The sequence below is a fragment of the Aquarana catesbeiana genome, linkage group LG07 (assembly GCF_042186555.1).
Source record: "Aquarana catesbeiana isolate 2022-GZ linkage group LG07, ASM4218655v1, whole genome shotgun sequence".
NCBI lineage: Eukaryota > Metazoa > Chordata > Amphibia > Anura > Ranidae > Aquarana > Aquarana catesbeiana.
Window position 1 is genome coordinate 171,183,602 of NC_133330.1, and position 18,320 is coordinate 171,201,921.

The window sequence follows — 18,320 nt, forward strand, 5'->3', positions numbered from 1 at the left end:
GAGGACACAATTGAAGCAGCCGCGCTGTCAGAATCGGCGTGGAGCGTGAAACCGGAAGTGACGTCAACAGGAGGCGACCAACAACCAGCATGGACCGCAAACCAGGAGTGAGGTCATTAAATTGGGACGCATTTCGGAACTAATGATTGGTTCCTTCTTCAAGCCAATAGCTAAACGTTGAGGAGGCAAGGCTATTTATACTCTATGGGCGGGCTGTGGGCGGGACTATGGGTGGGGAAGGGGAGATGACAGGGACAGAGTTAGCCTGGAATTATGGTATGCTATGCAAGCACAGAGAACACGGGAAGTGACATAAATAATTGTACAAAAGACTGCACACCTTGCACAAGGGAAGGAACAAAAAAAGGGACAACATAGATGCAAAAAACAAAAAAGCAAGACTGAGGGAGCGCCATACTCGATTTATCAATGACACTGAGCAGAGCCAAAGGGCCTGGTAATGGACTGGGGGGGACCCCATGCAGTTTTTTTCAATGATTTTTCTCCATATTGCCGAGACCCGACAATTCATTACAGCCGCGATCAGTTTTAAATGACAATATTTCCTTTAGAAATGAAATTTTGCTGTGGTACTGTTCTAAACATGGAAAAAATGCGCCACTTTATATGCATACTATAGACATCCCCGCAGGCACGATGTATAACCACTTGCCGACTGCCTCACGCAGATATACTGAGGCAGAATGGCACGGGCAGGCTGAGTAACTCATGGGTTACCTGGAACGATGGCGACTGCCTCGGGCAGCAGTGGGGGCATGATCGCACCCCCCGGTGCCCGAGGTGGTCGGCATCGTTCCAGGAGCAATCCGTCCTGAGGGGGAGGCCTGATTCATGGCCACCCCCTCACGATCGCTCCTGGCAAATGAGAAGCTTCCTCTGCTTCTGTAATGTGAACAGAAGCAGAGGAAGTGATGTCATCTCTCCTCGTGAAGCCTTTTCGTTCTGGCTTCCGAGGAGAGAAGACATCTACTGTGAGTCTGCACCAACACTACACTGACACTAGCACACATAGGCACATAAACCCCCTCCGATCACCCCCCCTGCACCCCGTCATGCCCTGTCACAGTGACACCACTAGCAGTTTTTTTTTTTTTTTTTTTTACTGATTACTGCATTGGTGTCATTTGTGACTGTTATAAGTGGTAGGGTAGTTAGTGATAGGCCCCTTTAGGTCTAGGGTACCCCTCTAACCCCCTTAATAAAGGTTTAACCCCTTGATCACCCCCCAGTTAACCCCTGTCGCCAGTGTCACTAAGCGATCTTTTTTCTGATCGTCATATTAGTGTCACAGGTGACGCTAGTTAGCCAGGTAAGTATTTAGGTTCACCGTTTTATATAGCGTCAGGTACCCCCATATACTACATAATAAAGGTTTTAACCCCCTGATAGCCCCCTAGTTAACTCTTTCACCAGTGATCACCGTATAAGTGTTACGGGTGACACTGGTTAGTTAGTTGTTTTTCTTATACCCGCCGTTTATTACCCAATAATGGTTTAACCCCCTGATCACCCGGCGGGTGATATCAGTTAGGTTTTAGGGTCAGATAGGGTCTGCGTTGCCCCAGGCAGTGTCGGATTAGTGCCAGTACCGCTAACACCCACGCACGCACCATACACCTCCCTTAGTGGTATAGTATCTGAACGGATCAATATCTGATCTGATCAGATCTATACTAGCGTCCCCAGCAGTTTAGGGTTCACAAAAACATAGTGTTAGCGAGATCAGCCCAGATACCTGCTAGCACCTGCGTTTTGCCCCTCCGCCCAGCCCAGCCCAGCCCACCCAAGTGCAGTATTGATCGATCACTGTCACTTACAAAACACAACACACATAACTGCAGCATTTGCAGAGTCAGGCCTGATCCCTGCGATCGCTAACAGTTTTTTTGGTAGCGTTTGAATCAGTCGCTAACAGTCAGGAGCTTTTTTACCTGTGAGTCTTACTAGTGCACCAGTAAATTTAGAGCCCAAAATGGCAAATCGAAGGTACACTAGTGAAGAGGCCTACACGTTTCGGAGCATGACAGATAGTGAAGAGGAAGTCACTCATCTGTCAGATTCAGGCTCAAAATATGATCCTGTAGTTGGACAGCAGCTCCATGACAGATAGCTCTGACGACAGAGTTGTGGTCCTTGCTAAGGTCAGGCGTACCAGACCCCGATCTTCTTCTGCTGTTGAGGAGCAAGAACCGCAGTGCTCTCATATGGAGCAGAGAAGTACTAGTGCCGCTCATCCTTCTGGTGAACCGGCAAGCACCAGCGGCCTAGTACACCCTGGTCATAGTCAAACCAGCACTGCAGTAACACGTGGTGACGTGGCGAGTCCCATAAGTGCAGTTCAAGCTGGTGAGGTGGCAAGCACAAGTAGTGTCCCGCTGCCCTTCCTGCTGCATTCGCCAATCCTAATTGGGAACCCACCACTTCTGCAGCACCCGTACTTCCCCCATTCACTGGGAAACTGGCATTCAGGTGGAAACAGTTGATTATTTACCTCACTTTATTTTTATTCGCTGTTTTTCACCGAAGATCTCTATAGATCTATTGTGGACCAAAGTAATTTGTATGCTGGTCAATACATCGCCGCTAATCCCCAGTCCTCCCTTGCCAGAGATTGGAAACCAATTACGGTTTCCAAAATTAAGACCTTTCTGGGCCTATGCCGTGACATGGGCATAGTTAAAATGAGTATATTGCGGTCATATTGGTCCACTGACCAAATTTACCATATGCCCATGTTCTCTGCCTTCATGACCAGAGCATGATACGAGCAGATCTTGTGATTCATGCATTTCAACAACAATGAACTCTGTCGTCCTCGTGGAGACCCTGGATACAATCGTCTCTACAAAATTCGGCCCCTCGTAAACCACTTCAACCAATGTTTTACAGACTTGTTTACTCCCCATCAAGTTGTCTGCGTTGATGAGTCCCTGACTAAGTTTTCACGCCGCTTGCCTTTTAAACAGTATATTCCCAGCAAGCGTGCCAGATACGGGGTCAAGATGTATAAGCTCTGTGACAGGGCCACAGGCTATACATGTAGTTTTATGGTTTACGAGGGAAAAGATAGCCACATAGAGCCGGAGAACTGCCCAGATTACATAGGGAGCGCTGGCAAGATTGTGTGGGACTTGGTGTCACCCTTATTCGGAAAGGGGTACCATTTGTATGTGGACAATTATTACATGAGCGTGCCACTTTTTAGTCATTTGTTTGATGGTCAGATTGGAGCATGTGGCACCGTGCGACCTAATCGCCGGGGCTTTCCCCAGCGGCTTGTAGATTCCCGTCTTAGGCTGGGGGAGAGAGCCTGCTTCAAGTGTAATAATTTGCTCGCTGTGAAGTGGAGGGATAATAAGAATGTTTTCGTTCTTACCTCCCTTCATGCAGACTTGATGGTCCAAATTCCTACGGCAACTGGTGTTGTGGAGAAACCCCTCTGTGTCCACGAATATAACCAAAATATGGGAGGGGTGGACCTCAACGCCGTACCTAGTTTCCCGTAAGGCCAGACGCTGGTACAAAAAAGTGTCTGTTTATTTATTTCAATTGGCTTTGCTGAATGCTCATGTGCTATACAGAGCTTCAGGATGGACTGGATCCTTCCTTAAATTCCAGGAAGAGATCTTCAGAGCCATTCTGTTTCCAGACGTTGCTCCACCTCAGCTGCATGAGAGACATTTTCCATATGTCCTCCCGAGTACCCCTACCCAATGAGCCCCATCGCATTTTGAGAGACCCGAACCTGGAACTGTTACAGTTACAACAGTTACAATTACAAAAAAAAGTGGAAAAAAAAATTTAAAAATTGCATTAAAAAATGTTTTATTTTTTACTATGTTTTTTTGTATTTGCTTTGCAGGTATGGTATGTCTTACTGTTTCACTGTAATGTTACTTTTTATTTTTATTGTTAACCTTCATTTGCTTAGCAGGTATGCCATTCAGTTGCAGCGTGGATTTATTTATCTTGAGAGCAACAGCATTTGCTCCCATGATACATAAAGCCGTGACTCCAGCGCTGTCGGAAGTTATTTCACCACCACAGTTAAAAAAAAGAGCATATATGCTGAAGCATGGGGGCAGCAGGGGTGGAGGAGTGATTTGCTCCTAACTTTTGGGGCGGATGCCCCCATGCTTCGGCCTATATTTTTTAGGCCATTCAGCTGCAGCACTGATTTATGCATCTTGACAGCAACATCGTTTGCTCCCACGATACATAAAGCTGTGACTCCAGCGCTGTAGGAGGTGATTTCACCACCACAGTTAAAAACAAAATGGTGCATGTATGCCCATCATTAGAAGTGGGTGGATGAAGGGAGGTATTCTAATGGTGGTCATACCCACTGATCAATCTCTTTTTTTCGTTCAGCCCACAGACTGCATGAAAAAAAAGATTACACTATATGCCCAACAAGGACCAGCAATGTACTGGTATGTTGCTGGACTTTGAGTGGTTATACCAGAATGATGCCTGCGGGTTTAGGTATCATCTATCTTGGTATCATTCTTTTCAGACAGCGGTTGGCTTTCATGTAAAAGCAATCTTAGCAGCTAATTAGCCTCTAGACTGCTTTTACAAGCAGTGGGAGGGAATGACCCCCCCCACCGTTTTCCATGGTTTTCTCTGGCTCTCCTGTCCCAACAGGGAACCTGAGAATGCAGCTGGTGGTTCCGCCAGCTGACCATAGAGCTGATCAGAGATCAGAATAGCTCCAATCATCTCTATGGCCTAAGAAACCAGAAGCTACGAGCATTTCATGACTTGGATTTCGCCAGATGTAAACAGCGCCATTGGCAAATTGGGAAAGCATTTTATCACACCGTTCTTGGTGTGCTTTGAGGGCAGAGGAGAGATCTAGGGTCTAATAGACCCCATTTTTTTCAAAAAAGAATACCTGTCACTAACTATTGCTATCATAGGGGATATTTACATTCCCTGAGATAACAATAAAAATGATAAAAAAAAAAATTAAAGGAACAGATTAAAAATAAGATAAAAAAAAAAAATTAAAAAACAAAAAGGCACCCCTGCCCCCCTCTGCTCTCACGCAAAGGCGAATGCAAGCGTTAGTCTGGCGTCAAATGTAAACAGCAATTGCACCATGCATGTGAGGTATCACCACAAAGGTCAGATTGAGGGCAGTAATTTTAGCAGTAGAACTCCTCTGTAAATCTAAAGTGGTAACCTGTAAAGGCTTTTAAAGGCTTTTAAAGGCTTTTAAAATGTATGTAGTTTGTCGCCACTGCATGTCGTGTTTGGTATCCATGTACTCGGCATAAGATCATCTTTTTTATTTCATCAAACATTTGGGCAATATAGTGTGTTTTAGTGCATTAAAATTAAAAAAGTGTTTTTTCCAAAAAAAATGCGTTCGAAAAATCACTGCGCAAATACTGTGTGAAAAAAAAATGAAACACCCACCATTTTAATCTGTAGGGCATTTGCTTTAAAAAAATATATAATGTTTGGGGGTTCAAAGTAATTTTCTTGCAAAAAAAAAAAAATTTTTTTTTCATGTAAACAAAAAGTATCAGAAAAGGCTTTGTCTTCAAGTGGTTAGAATAGTGAGTGATGAGTGACATAAGCTTCTAAATGTTGTGCATTAAATGCCAGGACAGTTCAAACCCCCCCCCAAATGACCCCATTTTGGAAAGTAGACACCCCAAGCTATTCTCTGAGAGGCATGTCGAGTCCATGAAATATTTTATATTTTGACACAAGTTGCGGGAAAAAGACTTTTTTTTTTTTTTTTTTGCACAAAGTTGTCACTAAATGATATACTGCTCAAACATGCCATGGGCATATGTGAAATTACACCCCAAAATGCATTATGTTGCTTCTCCTGAGTACAGGGATACCACATGTGTGAGAATTTTTGGGAGCCTAGCCACGTATGGGACCCCGAAAACTAAGCACCGCCTTCAGGCTTTCTAAGGGTGTAAATTTTTGATTTCACTCCTCACTGCCTATCACAGTTTTGGAGGCCATGGAATGCCGAGATGGCACAAACCCCCCCCAAATGACCCCATTTTGGAAAGTAGACACCCCAAGCTATTTGCTGAGAGGCATAGTGAGTATTTTGGAGACCTCACTTTATCACAAAGTTTTGAAAATTGAAAAAAGAAAAAAAAACATTTTTTTTTCTTTCTTCATTTTCAAAAACAAGCGAGAGCTGCAAAATACTCACCACGCCTCTCAGCAAATAGCTTGGGGTGTCTACTTTCTAAAATGGGGTCATTTGGGGGGGGGGGGTTTGTGCTATCTTGACATTTTATGGCCTTCGAAACTGTGATAGGTAGTGAGGAGTGAAATCAAAAATTTACGCCCTTATAAATCCTGAAGGCGGTGCTTGGTTTTCAGGGGCCCCGTACCAAAAAGTACCATACATGTGGTATCCCCGTACTAAGGTGAAGCAGCAAAATGTATTTTGTGGTGCAATTCCACATATAGCCATGGCATGTGTGAGCAATATATCATTTAGTGACAACTTTTTGTAAAAAAAAAATTTTTGTCATTATTCAATCACTTGGCACAAAAAAATTAAATATTCAATGGGCTCAACATGCCTCTCAGCAATTTGGGTGTCAATTTATATCGCAAAAAATAAAAATCGCAGAGGCAATCAAATACCATCAAAAGAAAGCTCTATTTGTAGGAAAAAAAGGACTCAAATTTTGTTTGGGTACAACACTGCATGACCGCGCAATTACCAGTTAAATCACCGCAGTGCCAAATTGATAAAAAGTCCTTTGGTCTCCAGGCAGCCAAAAGGTCTGGGGCTTAAGTGGTTAAAGGAATATTTCATTTTTATTGTTTCACTTTAAGTATTAAAAATATCATTGCTCCCAAAAAACGTCTGTTTTAAAAAAAAATTTTGCATTGATACATGTCCCCTGGGGCAGGACCCAGGTCCGCAAACACTTTTTATAACAATAACTTACATATAAGCCTTTAAAATGAGCACTTTTGATTTTTCATGTTAGTGTCCCATAGACTTTAACGGTGTTTCGGCAGCTTTTGAATTTGCCCCAGAAACTGCATATTGTTCGCTGTTCGCCCGAACATCCGAACAACCAAAGTTCGGCCCGAACTTATGCTCACTTATGCTCACTTATGTTCGCCCATCCCTACCGATGAGGGAACCGTGAAGAGGAGGTTCATGGTTGCAATTCCACTAAAGGACTAAATGTAACATTTGATCTGAATTGTTTGATCAGTGATTTATGAAGTATTATGAAAAAAAATCCCCATGATTTCAATATTCTATTTATTTAAATTTAATGTAAGTTTTGTTTTATTTGAATATGATATATGTTTTTTAAGTATTTTTTAAATTATATAAGGTAGGTAGGACTGAAGATTAGGTTAAGTAAATTGGTGGATTTTAATGAAATAAATATAAAGGTTTGGGTGTAAATAGGTTGATGTAATAACTTATTCATCCACAAGATGAAGATTCATAATATGTAGTATATAGGTCATAAATTGATTGGTGTTTTATAGTTTTTATAAGTAGTTCCATTTTAAGGGGATTTTAATTATAGAATAAAGATATCAGAGGTTAATATTTTAATTCTGAAATGTTTGATAATAAGAGTATGTGTTATGTTACCTAATCTTTATGTGAGGGCATACGTATCCCATGCAGCGAAAAAAAAAATTGCATAGGGGTCCCCCTAAAATCCATACCAGGCCCTTCGGGTCTGATATGGAAATTAAGGGGAACCCTGCACCAAATTTAAAAATAAAATGGTGTAGGGGTCCCCCCAAAATCCCCGGAAGTCCCTGTTGCATCAGAGGGTGGTGGGGTCATCCGGTTACGTCACCGGGTGGCCCCGCCCTCAGTTATATAAGAGCTGTCAAAGCAAAGACATGTCAGATGGCTGGAGCCTCCCATGGAGGCGGGTCGGTCGCGGCTTTTTTTTTTCGGTCCGTCGGGCAGCGTGGACTTACTTCGTGGGACAATTTAATTTTTTTAATTTTTAATAAAGGACTTGTCCCAAGCTGTGTCTTGTCTTTTTTACCATTTTGATACTTTTTTGTGAAATGGTAGGGGTGCATATTCACCCCGATACCAATTCACACAGGGGGGAGTCTGGGATCTGGGGGTCCCCTTGCTAAAGGGGCTTCCAGATTCCGATAAGCCCCCTGCCCGCAGACCCCCACAACCACCAGGCAAGGGTTGTGGGGATGAGGCCCTTGTCCCCATCAACATGGGGACAAGGTGTTTTGGGGGGCTATCCCAAAGCACCCTCCCCATGTTGAGGGCATGTGGCCTGGTACGGTTCAGGAGGGGGGGTGCTCTCTCATCCCCCCTCTTTTCCTGCTATGGATTTTGGAGGAACCCCTATGCCATTTTTTTTAAATTTTGGCACAGGGTTCCCCTTAAAATCTATACCAGACCTGAACAGCCTAGTATGGATTTTGGGGGAACCCCACGCCAATTAAAAAAAAAATTCTGATTCAGGGTTCCCCTTAATATTCATACCAGACCCAAATGGTCTGGTAATGGAGGGGGGGATCCCATGCTCTTTTTTTCAATTATCTGTATCTGTACTGCCAAGACCCGACAATTCATTAAAGCCGCGATCAGTTTTAAATGACAATTTTTCCTTTAGAAATGTCATTTTGCTGTGGTACTGTTCTAAACACTGGAAAAATGCGCCATTTTACAGGCATACTATAGACACCCCCCAGGCACGATATTTAAAGGAATATTTCATTTTTATTGTTTCACTTTAAGCATTAAAAAAATCACTGCTCCCGAAAAAACTGCCTTTTTAAAAAAAAAAATTGCATTGATACATGAACCCTGGGGCAGGGCCCAGGTCCCCAAAAATGTTTTATATAACTTGCATATAAGCCTTTAAAACTAGCACTTTTGATTATTCATGTTCATGTCCCATAGACTTTAACAGTGTTCGTGTGTTCTGCCAATTTTTTTGCCTGTTTGCATGTTCTGCTGTGAGCCAAACAGGAGGGTGTTCGGCTCATCCCTAGTAGTTTGCCCTATAACAGAGTCCTTTTCAGTATGTGTATCTTTAAAAATGTGGAATTAGCATGTCATCGCTTGACATAGTATTATGTCATGACATTATGCATTAGAAAGAAGGAGTCTACGTTATTTACCATGCACATTGACGTTAAATATTTTTCTACTTGTTCCAGCCTCATTTTTCACAACACACTCAAAAACTCCACTATCGGATGAATCTGAGCTTGAAATTATGAGCTTTTGTCCTTTGGCTTGAATATGCAAATCATTGCTTGGCTCAAGAGGAATTCCATTTTTTAGCCACCTTTTAAAGAAGAAAAAAAAAATCATATTACACTTAGTACCAGGGTGTCTGGTTATAAAACAATGTGGCTATACAACGTACTGTAAAAAAAAAAAAAAAAAATCCTTACCTTACCAATCCTTACTGTAAATGAGGTGGCTATGTTAGTTTTTTTGGGGGGGAATTTGCCTTTAGTTTCACCTGGTGATCTGGCCAGTGATACGCTTGCTGATTTAGGGTGTCTCCACTCTGGATGGAGAAGCAATGTAGACACTGTTGGACATCAGCATTATCAATCTGTGTAAAGGGTAGTGTTAGGTGCGCTAGCAGATTTAGAAGGACTAGACTAATGATTTAAAGCTGAACTCCAGCTAACACTTTTTAAGCAGTTACCTCAACAATTTTTATTTTCCATTTGGAAATAAAAACTGACAATTGGAAGTCAGTGTTAACATGGAATTAAAACCTTCCTATCCTTTACAGCCAAGTAAGCCACCATCTTAGCCTCTGTTTGATTTGCAGTTGCCATGGTGCTGCACATGTGATGAGATATGACAGCAGTCATTTGGAGGCTTGATGGTTCATTTATGAGTGCAAGCAGCTGTGACAGTTATCATTTATGCATCCCTTAAATGTAACTCTCTTCAGAAACAGTTACATTGATGGGTTTAGTTCTGTTCATAATTGTTTGTCTCAACCATCTACCTCCCACTTTTGCTGCATAGTTTAAGTGTGGTACACACTATGAGACAATTGGAAGAAAAATTTCAAACAAGGAATGATTTTTGATTTTTGTTTAGTGTGTACACAACTTTCAACATTCAATTCAGATTTTCCAAACAAAAATTTCCAAAGGGACAAACTCAATTTTTTTTCTCCTACGTGAACAGAACTAATGATTTTTGTTTAATGTGTATTGTTTTCATACAAGAAAAAATTGATACAAAAGACTGCACATGATCAGAAACAATAAACAACAGTAAGTCAAGCAAAAAAAAACCCTTTGTCATACAATAATTTTTGTTAAATTAGTACCATCCTCAGTTTCAATCTGCTGTGAAAGATCAAGGAAAACCAGATAATCGTTCTCCCAATTTTCTTATAGTGTGTACCAAGTCTAAGGCCCCTTTCACACGTACGGACAGTATGTCCGCATTTCATCCATCCATTTTCGGATGAAATACGGACATACATGTATCCCTATGGGATAGCGGGTGTCAGCGGATGAACATCCACTAACACCCGATATCATCCATCCCTGCTATGGTCCGATTCTGCAGACGGAGGAAAATCCTATTTTTCTATCCGTCTGCAGAGTGGATCGGATGAACACGGACAGAAGGTCCGTGTTCATCCGATCTCCCCATAGGGGAGAGCGGAGATCTAACAGGGACCGCCCTGTCATCCGCCGGCTCAGCGGGGATCAACAGAGCGATCCCCGCTGAGCAAGCGGATGTTCACGTCCCGTGTGAAAGGACCCTAAGTCTGTTAAAGGAAGTTCAAAAATAACAGATTTACTGGCCGGATCACCAGGTGAGAAAGAAAAAAGTCTACAACATGTAACAAATGCAGCTCTCACATTTACGAATTGGTTAGATGAAACATTACATTTTTGGTTTTGGAGTTAATACTGATTTAATTCCACTTGGGGTAAGGACAGAACATTTTGAGGAACAGCTTTGAATTTTCTACTATAAAAAATCTCAACAAAGACATAATAAAGAATGTGAAAACAAAATAGATTTTCTTGCATCTTACATTACAGTTGGAAGGGGGATTCCTTTGATATAGCATTCCAGTTCCACAGGATTGCTGGCAATGACAGTGTACTCTCCTGGATCATTAATATCCTCTATAGTTGGCGGTACTGTACAAATTGCATAGAACAACCATTTTAGAAATATAGATGTGATGATACAAGTACAGTATGTATTAAAGATGAAATGGCCACAAACTATTTGCCATCAGTTGGTGTAACAGTAATTAAGTAATATGACAGTTTCATGTGTGAGTTGTATTTTAGGTTCAGTTAACACTGCTGCAACGGCAAAGTCGTACAGCTTTGCCTGTGACTTTGCCTGTAAGTTACTTACGACTTGGATTCTATTTAGGAGCCTGTAGGGCCGAAATCGCACCCAAGTTGGACCAAAGTAGCGTAGGAACCTTTTCTAAAGTCAGAGCAACTTGTGTGGTATCAGTTAAGATGGCTCTCACAGGGAAGCATTGAATCTGACATGTCATGCGACTTGGGGTCTCACAAGGAGGATCCGCTGCAGCAGCAGTGTGAACCGAACCTAAACCAGATAGGCTTTGTTTACTGAAAAAAATAAATATCTGCGCCCACTGATGCATCTGCAAACCATGCTAAATGATATATTGTCAGCTGCGTTGTGGGATCTCAGTCTGCATGCATGAAATACAATGCACAGAAATGAAGGCTTTGGCCATTTCACGCACTGCTATTTGCAACTGCATGTTGTAAAGATAAATGTAGGAATGCTGGCCTGTTTACTTCAACAGCAGTGCATACAGATCTTTAAAAGCTGCTCCTTTGTTTACCACAGTAGCCTTTCATACCTTAGAGAGCAATCCTGGTGCTTGACACACTATGATTTTTTTTGTTTTGTCTTTTTAGACATAATCTTAAAATGCAACTTATTTCACATTATCTGCATATTAAGTCCAAAAAGAGCATTACCCTAAAGCTTAATACACCTTGAAAGTAGTGGCTGCAAAGTATGCATTAGCACATGTGCTGGCAGATCAGTTAAGAAATCGTGTTTCTTGGTGGCACAGATGTCCTTGATCATTCAAACCCATAACATGAGCACACCAATTATCTTCGTAGCAATTTCCCCCTATTCTTGGGCATTTCCTTTTAGTAAATTAGGCCCAATGATTAGAAATTTGATCTCTGACAAAAGTCAACAGTTAAATCTCAGTATGTTCCGTAAAAGTTGAGGGGTTCTCCTAACACTATACGTGGTAGGATGAGAAACCATGTACAGTATGCGCACAACTATTGTTCAATCTTCAGTGGCAGATTCTTGTAAATGCTTTGCTCTATAAACTCATATAAGAAAGTTCATACGTGTTATGAAATCCCAACTTCAAGCTCTAACTATACTCTGAACCCTAATATGTAATCTAATGTGACTATTGTCAGAGAAAAAATGAGCAAAGACAGAAGTTGTTTTCAGTTCATGAATAACTTGTCTCGAAATGCAGCCAAGAAACTTTGCCAAATACAGTACTAATTGGGAGAGTGTTTTTTTCTTTTTTAATAAGATGTTCTTCTTTAGATAGTGTTAAAACTAAGCAAACACTTCATCACCTTACAGATGAACTTCAGAAAAAATATTTTAATTCACAATTGAGGCTCATACTTTATACATTTGTTTATTTCAGATAGTTAAATAGCACCCATAATTTACATAGTGCTTTACATATATACAACCCCAATTCCAAAAAAGTTGGGATGCTGTGTAAAGTCTACATAATGCAGAATGCAATGTTTTGTAAATGTCATAAACCCATATTTTATTCACAATAGAAAATAGAAAACATATTAAATGTTTAAAATGAGAAAATGTACCATTTTAGGAAGAAAAAAAGGTCGTTTTGAAACTAATGGCAGCAACATGTCTCAAAAAAGTTTGAGACAGGGCAAGAAAAATCTGGCAAACTACAACCCAATTCCAAAAAAGTTGGGAAATGGCCATAAAGCAAATGATTACGGAGATTGCACTTCCCAAAAAACCTCTTTATGTGTGTGTGGGGATTAAGTGGAGACTCACTCACCTGGAGAGGCTTTATTTGTTTCATTGAAAGAAGAAAAAGGTTCCCTGTGGGGTTTTTTAGCAGCAATTGAGAGTCACAAAAAGGTTAGTAAAAAATAGGTATTTTTTATTATCAAAAAGCAATGGGACAATACCATACAAAAGTTAAAACATGAGCTCTGGTAAACAATGTGGGAAACAGGTGTGGAAAAGGGGAAAAAAATGGTTGACAATACCAAACGCAGTACAGATTTGAAAATAATTTATAAATTCTCAGCTTGCAATAATAGAATCGGTTGTAATGTCTGATGTATGGAAAAAGCCCCAATGCATTTCGACCTAAATGTCTACATCTTCCTCAGGGGGTTCTCATATTTCCTCTCCATCAAATAGGTTTGCTTAACCAGAGAATTATTTAATAAAAAAACAAATATAGGGATAGCAAATGGTTTCCCCATTGAAGATCTTGGAAAGTGCTGATTCACCGTCCTCACCTCCACCCCGAAGGTGGCCACCCCCGGCCGTGGGGCTTACAAGTGGTCACACAAATAGGGCATTCCGCAGGATAAGGCAGCTGGGAACAAGCAACACCTGGTTGCTATATAAAGTTTGTTTAGAATGCTGTGGCCTCTCGAGTATGAGGCATCAGGTCCATAAAATTGATTTAGGTAGGCTCATATAACTTGAAGGGTGCCTGGCCTCAGCATAAATGCCTGGACTCTGCATCAACTCTGCTCATCAGGGGTAAACTTGTAAACTATTTGTTTCATTGGGACAAGGCCATGTTTACCACGGAGTAGCATCCCCTCTTCACTGTAACAAAAATCCAGATTCACCCCTCCAGAGTAGTACAGTGTCATTATGGTGACATTGAACTACTCTGTTGAAAGTATGTAAAAAAAAAAAATAGTAATGCCCCGTGCACATGATCAGAAATTCTGCCAGCAAAAGTTGGATGTGAGCTTTTGGTCAGAAATTTCAACCGTGTGTATGCTCCATCGGACTTTTGCTGGCAGAATTCCAGCCAGCAAAAGATTGAGAGCAGGTTCTCTATTTTTCGGTTCCGAAAATACGTTTGTCTGTATGCAATTCGGGTGTGCAAAAAATCACGCATGCTCGGAAACAATTCGACGCATGCTCGGAAGCATTGAACTTCATTTTCTCGGTTCGTCGTAGTGTTGTACGTCACCGCATTCTTGACGGTCGAAAGTTCAGAGAACTTTTGTGTGACCATGTGTGTGCAAGGCAAGCTTGAGCGGAATTCCGTCCGAAAAACTTTCTGATCGTGTGTACAGGGCATTAAAGTAGGAAATGTAAAAAAAAAATAGAATAAAGTATTATTTAATATTTGTTAAGATACTGTCACCAGTCAGTATCCCTGGTCCCCACCACACCATATGATGATGCTGTACTGCACTGGTGACAGTATGTAAAAAAAAAAAGTGAGAAAAAAAACACATTTCATTTCTTCATTTTTCAAAAAATTGTAACAAAAAATTAGAACTTCAAAAAACTTGCAATGCCTCCTCCTATATACCCCAGACTGTCTACTTTCCAAAAAGGGGTCATTTGGGGGTATTTCTACTGTGCTGGCATTTTAAGGGCCTCAAGAAATGAAATAGACCATCAGTACATCAGGAATGATACATTTTCAAATACATATATATATATCATAGTTTGTAGGCGCTATAACTTTCACAGAAACCAAATAATATACACTTATTGGGATTTTTTTAATTTAATTTTAATAATTATAATAATAATATTAATTTTAATTTTAATTGAATTTTGGCATACATTTATCAAGGAGTAAAAGTGCTCAGGTGCGCTACTAATGTCAAACAAATACTGGCTGAAAGAACTCCTTCAGCCTAAGTATGCATACTATACAAACTTTGGATGTTAATAAAACAATAATTGTTTCAATGATGTGCAATACAAAAAAATGCGAAAAAATGCAATGAATAAATTGTTTCAATATTGTGCAGTCCGCTTTGGGGAGTGAAGTCCTGCAAACTCGGTATGTACTTTTCTATGTGAGCGATCCTTGTTTTTTCAAATGTAAAGTGTCATCTTCTTTGTGTTAAACAAGCCAAACATTTGTAGAAAAAGTAAAGGGGGGCCGCTTACCAGATGTGTAGGACCCCTATTACGGGGGTCTTAAGGGCTCAGATATATCAAATCTTGTAGGCAGGGACAGCTGATTTGGTTTTCATCCTCAGACATCCATCCGCCTTGTAATCTTCACTAGCGCTGATATAACAGTATGATGAGCTTCCATGGGCAGGAACAGCTGGGAGGAGAGGAATGCACACCAGATGGACCAGTCAGCGCAGGATCTCCGGCTCAGCAAACTTCGGGTGAACTTCTTCAGTCCCCCAGAGCCAGCAACATGTTTAGTGGAAGTTTGTTCTTCTCCCTTCCCTGGACACTTGATAAGTAGAGGGTTGATGAAGATGCACCAACTCTGATGGAAGCTCTGATCTCCTATTACATCCTGCTTGCTGAGTGTCCTCCTCTCCTGCAGGCACTGTGCTGATGCTTCTCCTGCTGCCTTGGCTGGCTCTGGTGCAGTGTTCACTGGAAGGTGTTGTGTCAGGACTTATATGTAACTGATAAATAAATATATATCTGAGCCCTTAAGACCCCCAGTAATAGGGGTCCTACACATCTGGTAAGTGGCCCCCCTTTACTTTTTCTACAAATGTTTGGCTTGTTTAATACAAAGAAGATGACACTTTACTTTTGAAAAAACAAGGATCGCTCACATAGAAAAGTACATACCGAGTTTGCAGGACTTCACTCCCCAAAGCGGACTGCACAATATTGAAACAATTTATTCATTGCATTTTTTCGCATTTTTTTGTATTGCACATCATTGAAACAATTATTGTTTTATTTACATCCGAAGTTTGTATAATATGCATACTTAGGCTGAAGGAATTCTTTCAGCCAGTATTTGACATTAGTAGCTCACCTGAGCACTTTTACTACTTAACAAAACTAGATATTCAGGTTTTTTTGTGTCGCAGCACTATTAGTCAAATTTTTGCTTTAAAACAATTATATTTAAAATGTCACTATTATTTTTTCACATTTAATTTTCACCTATAAATTCCCTATATAATAATAAATTGGGGGTAGCGCAGATTACTTGGGTCACATACATTTATCAAGAAATTTGGATTTTGTTTTTATAACAGAAAGTAGAAAATATATATTTTTTTTTAATTTTTGGTCTTTTTTGTTTATATAGCAAAAAAAATTTAAAAAATCTAGTGGTGATCAAATACCACCAAAAGAGAGCCCTATATGTGTGAAAAAATTATATAAATTTAATTAGCGTACAATATTGCAGGACTGTGCAATTGCGCAATGCCGAATAGCAAAAAATGGTCTGGTCATGAAGGGGGTAAAACCTGTCAGAGGTGAAGTGGTTAGCAACACTCTGTAAACATCTGGGAACTGAGGAGACTTGGGAGAGGATTGTTGTCCCATTCTTGTCTGAGCATATGCTGCTTTAAATCCTGGCTATATCTTTCAACATTGATGATGCCTAATGTACCCCTATGCCATCAGAGACACAGGCTTTTGAACTGAGGGTTGATAACAGCCCATGCAGTGATGCCCATCACAGAATCATGCCTGTTTCTAATGCAGTGCCATGTAAAGGCCCAAAGATTATAAATATATCCAGGATTGTGTTTCGGCCTTATCCCTTGCACACAGAGATTTCTCCAAATTCTCAAAATCTTTTGATTATATTATGTACTGTAGCTAATGATATATTTAACCACTTCAGCCCTGGAAGATTTTACCCCCTTCCTGACCAGAACACTTTTTGAGATTCGGCACTGCGTCACTTTAACTGACAATTGCACGGTTGTGCGACGTTACACCAAAACAAAATTGACGTCCTTTTTTTCCCACAAATAGAGCTTTCTTTTAGTGGTATTTGATCAACTCTGTGTTTTTTATTTTTTGCGCTATAAACACAAAAAGAGCGTCAATTTTGAAAAAAAAAAACAATATTTTTTACTTTTTGCTATAATAAATATCCCAAAAAAATATACAAAAAAAAATAATTTTTTCCTCAGTTTAGTCTGATATGTATTCTTCTACATATTTTTTTGTAAAAAAATCGCAATAAGCGTATATTGATTGGTTTGTGCAAAAGTTATAGCGTCTACAAAATAGGGGATAAATTTATGGCATTTTTGTTGATTTTTTTTTTTATTAGTAATGGCAGCGATCTGCAATTTTTATCATGACTGCGACATTGCGGCGGACACATCGGACACTTTTGACACTATTTTGGGACCATTGTCATTTATACAGTGATCAGTGCTAAAAAATGCACTGATTACTGTGTAAATGAAACTGGCAGGGAAGGGGTTAAACACTTGGGAGCGATCAAGAGGTTAAGTGTGTCCTAGGGAGTGATTCTAACTGTAGGAGGGATGGGCTCACTACAACATAAGAGAAATCACTGCTCCCGATGACAGGGAGCAGTAGATCTCTGTCATGTTGCTAGGCAGAACAGGGAAATGTCTTGTTTACATAGGCATCTCCCCGTTCTGCCGCTCTGTGACGCAATCGTAGGACACCAGCGGACATTGAGTCTACGGAACGCGCTGGCATAGTCACGCAGTACACGTTGGGCATGTACGCACCCACTAGCCCGCAAATTAAAGGGAATGTACCTATACGCCCATTTGCCCACCTCTCCTATTGTGCCGACATATAGTGGCATGCGGCGGTCTGCGAGTGGTTAAAGTCTTTGTAATTTTACATTGTGGAACATTATTCTGTAATTGATCAACAATTGTTAGACGCAGCTTTTCTTAGACTGGTTAACCTCTGCCCATCTTTATTTCTGAGGCACTCTGGGGTTGATTTACTTAAGGCAAATAAACTGTGCGCTTTGTAAAGTGCAGTTGCACTCTGCAATTGCAGTTTCTCCAGAGCTTAATAAACAAGGTAAATCTTCACTTTTCAAAGAATACCCAATCACATGCAAGGATAATAAAAAAAAAACTGTGTTTTTGCTTGCACATGATTGGATGATGGAAGTCAGCAGAGCATCTGCTCATTTACTAAGCACTTTGCACAGTCCCTCTCCAAGATGCAGCCGATCTAGAGGAACATACCTACTTGTCTCTTATGTTGTAGTTATACAAGCAGGTTTTTTGGCTATTGCTCCAGGAACGGGTCAAGGGTATGTCCTATATACCAGTGT

At 40.6% G+C, this 18,320-nt stretch overlaps 1 protein-coding gene across 1 annotated transcript in view; it reads right to left on the reverse strand.

The window, feature by feature from the left end:
* HMCN1 (hemicentin 1) overlaps positions 1-18,320 on the reverse strand; it is a 656,490-nt gene that overhangs the window by 442,385 nt on the left and 195,785 nt on the right. The window contains exons 33-34 of the mRNA XM_073592871.1: positions 11,061-11,169; positions 9,154-9,323 (exon numbers count right to left, since the gene is read on the reverse strand). Of these exons, the coding sequence (XP_073448972.1) occupies positions 9,154-9,323; positions 11,061-11,169 (279 nt within the window). The remainder of the gene's footprint in view (positions 1-9,153; positions 9,324-11,060; positions 11,170-18,320) is intronic.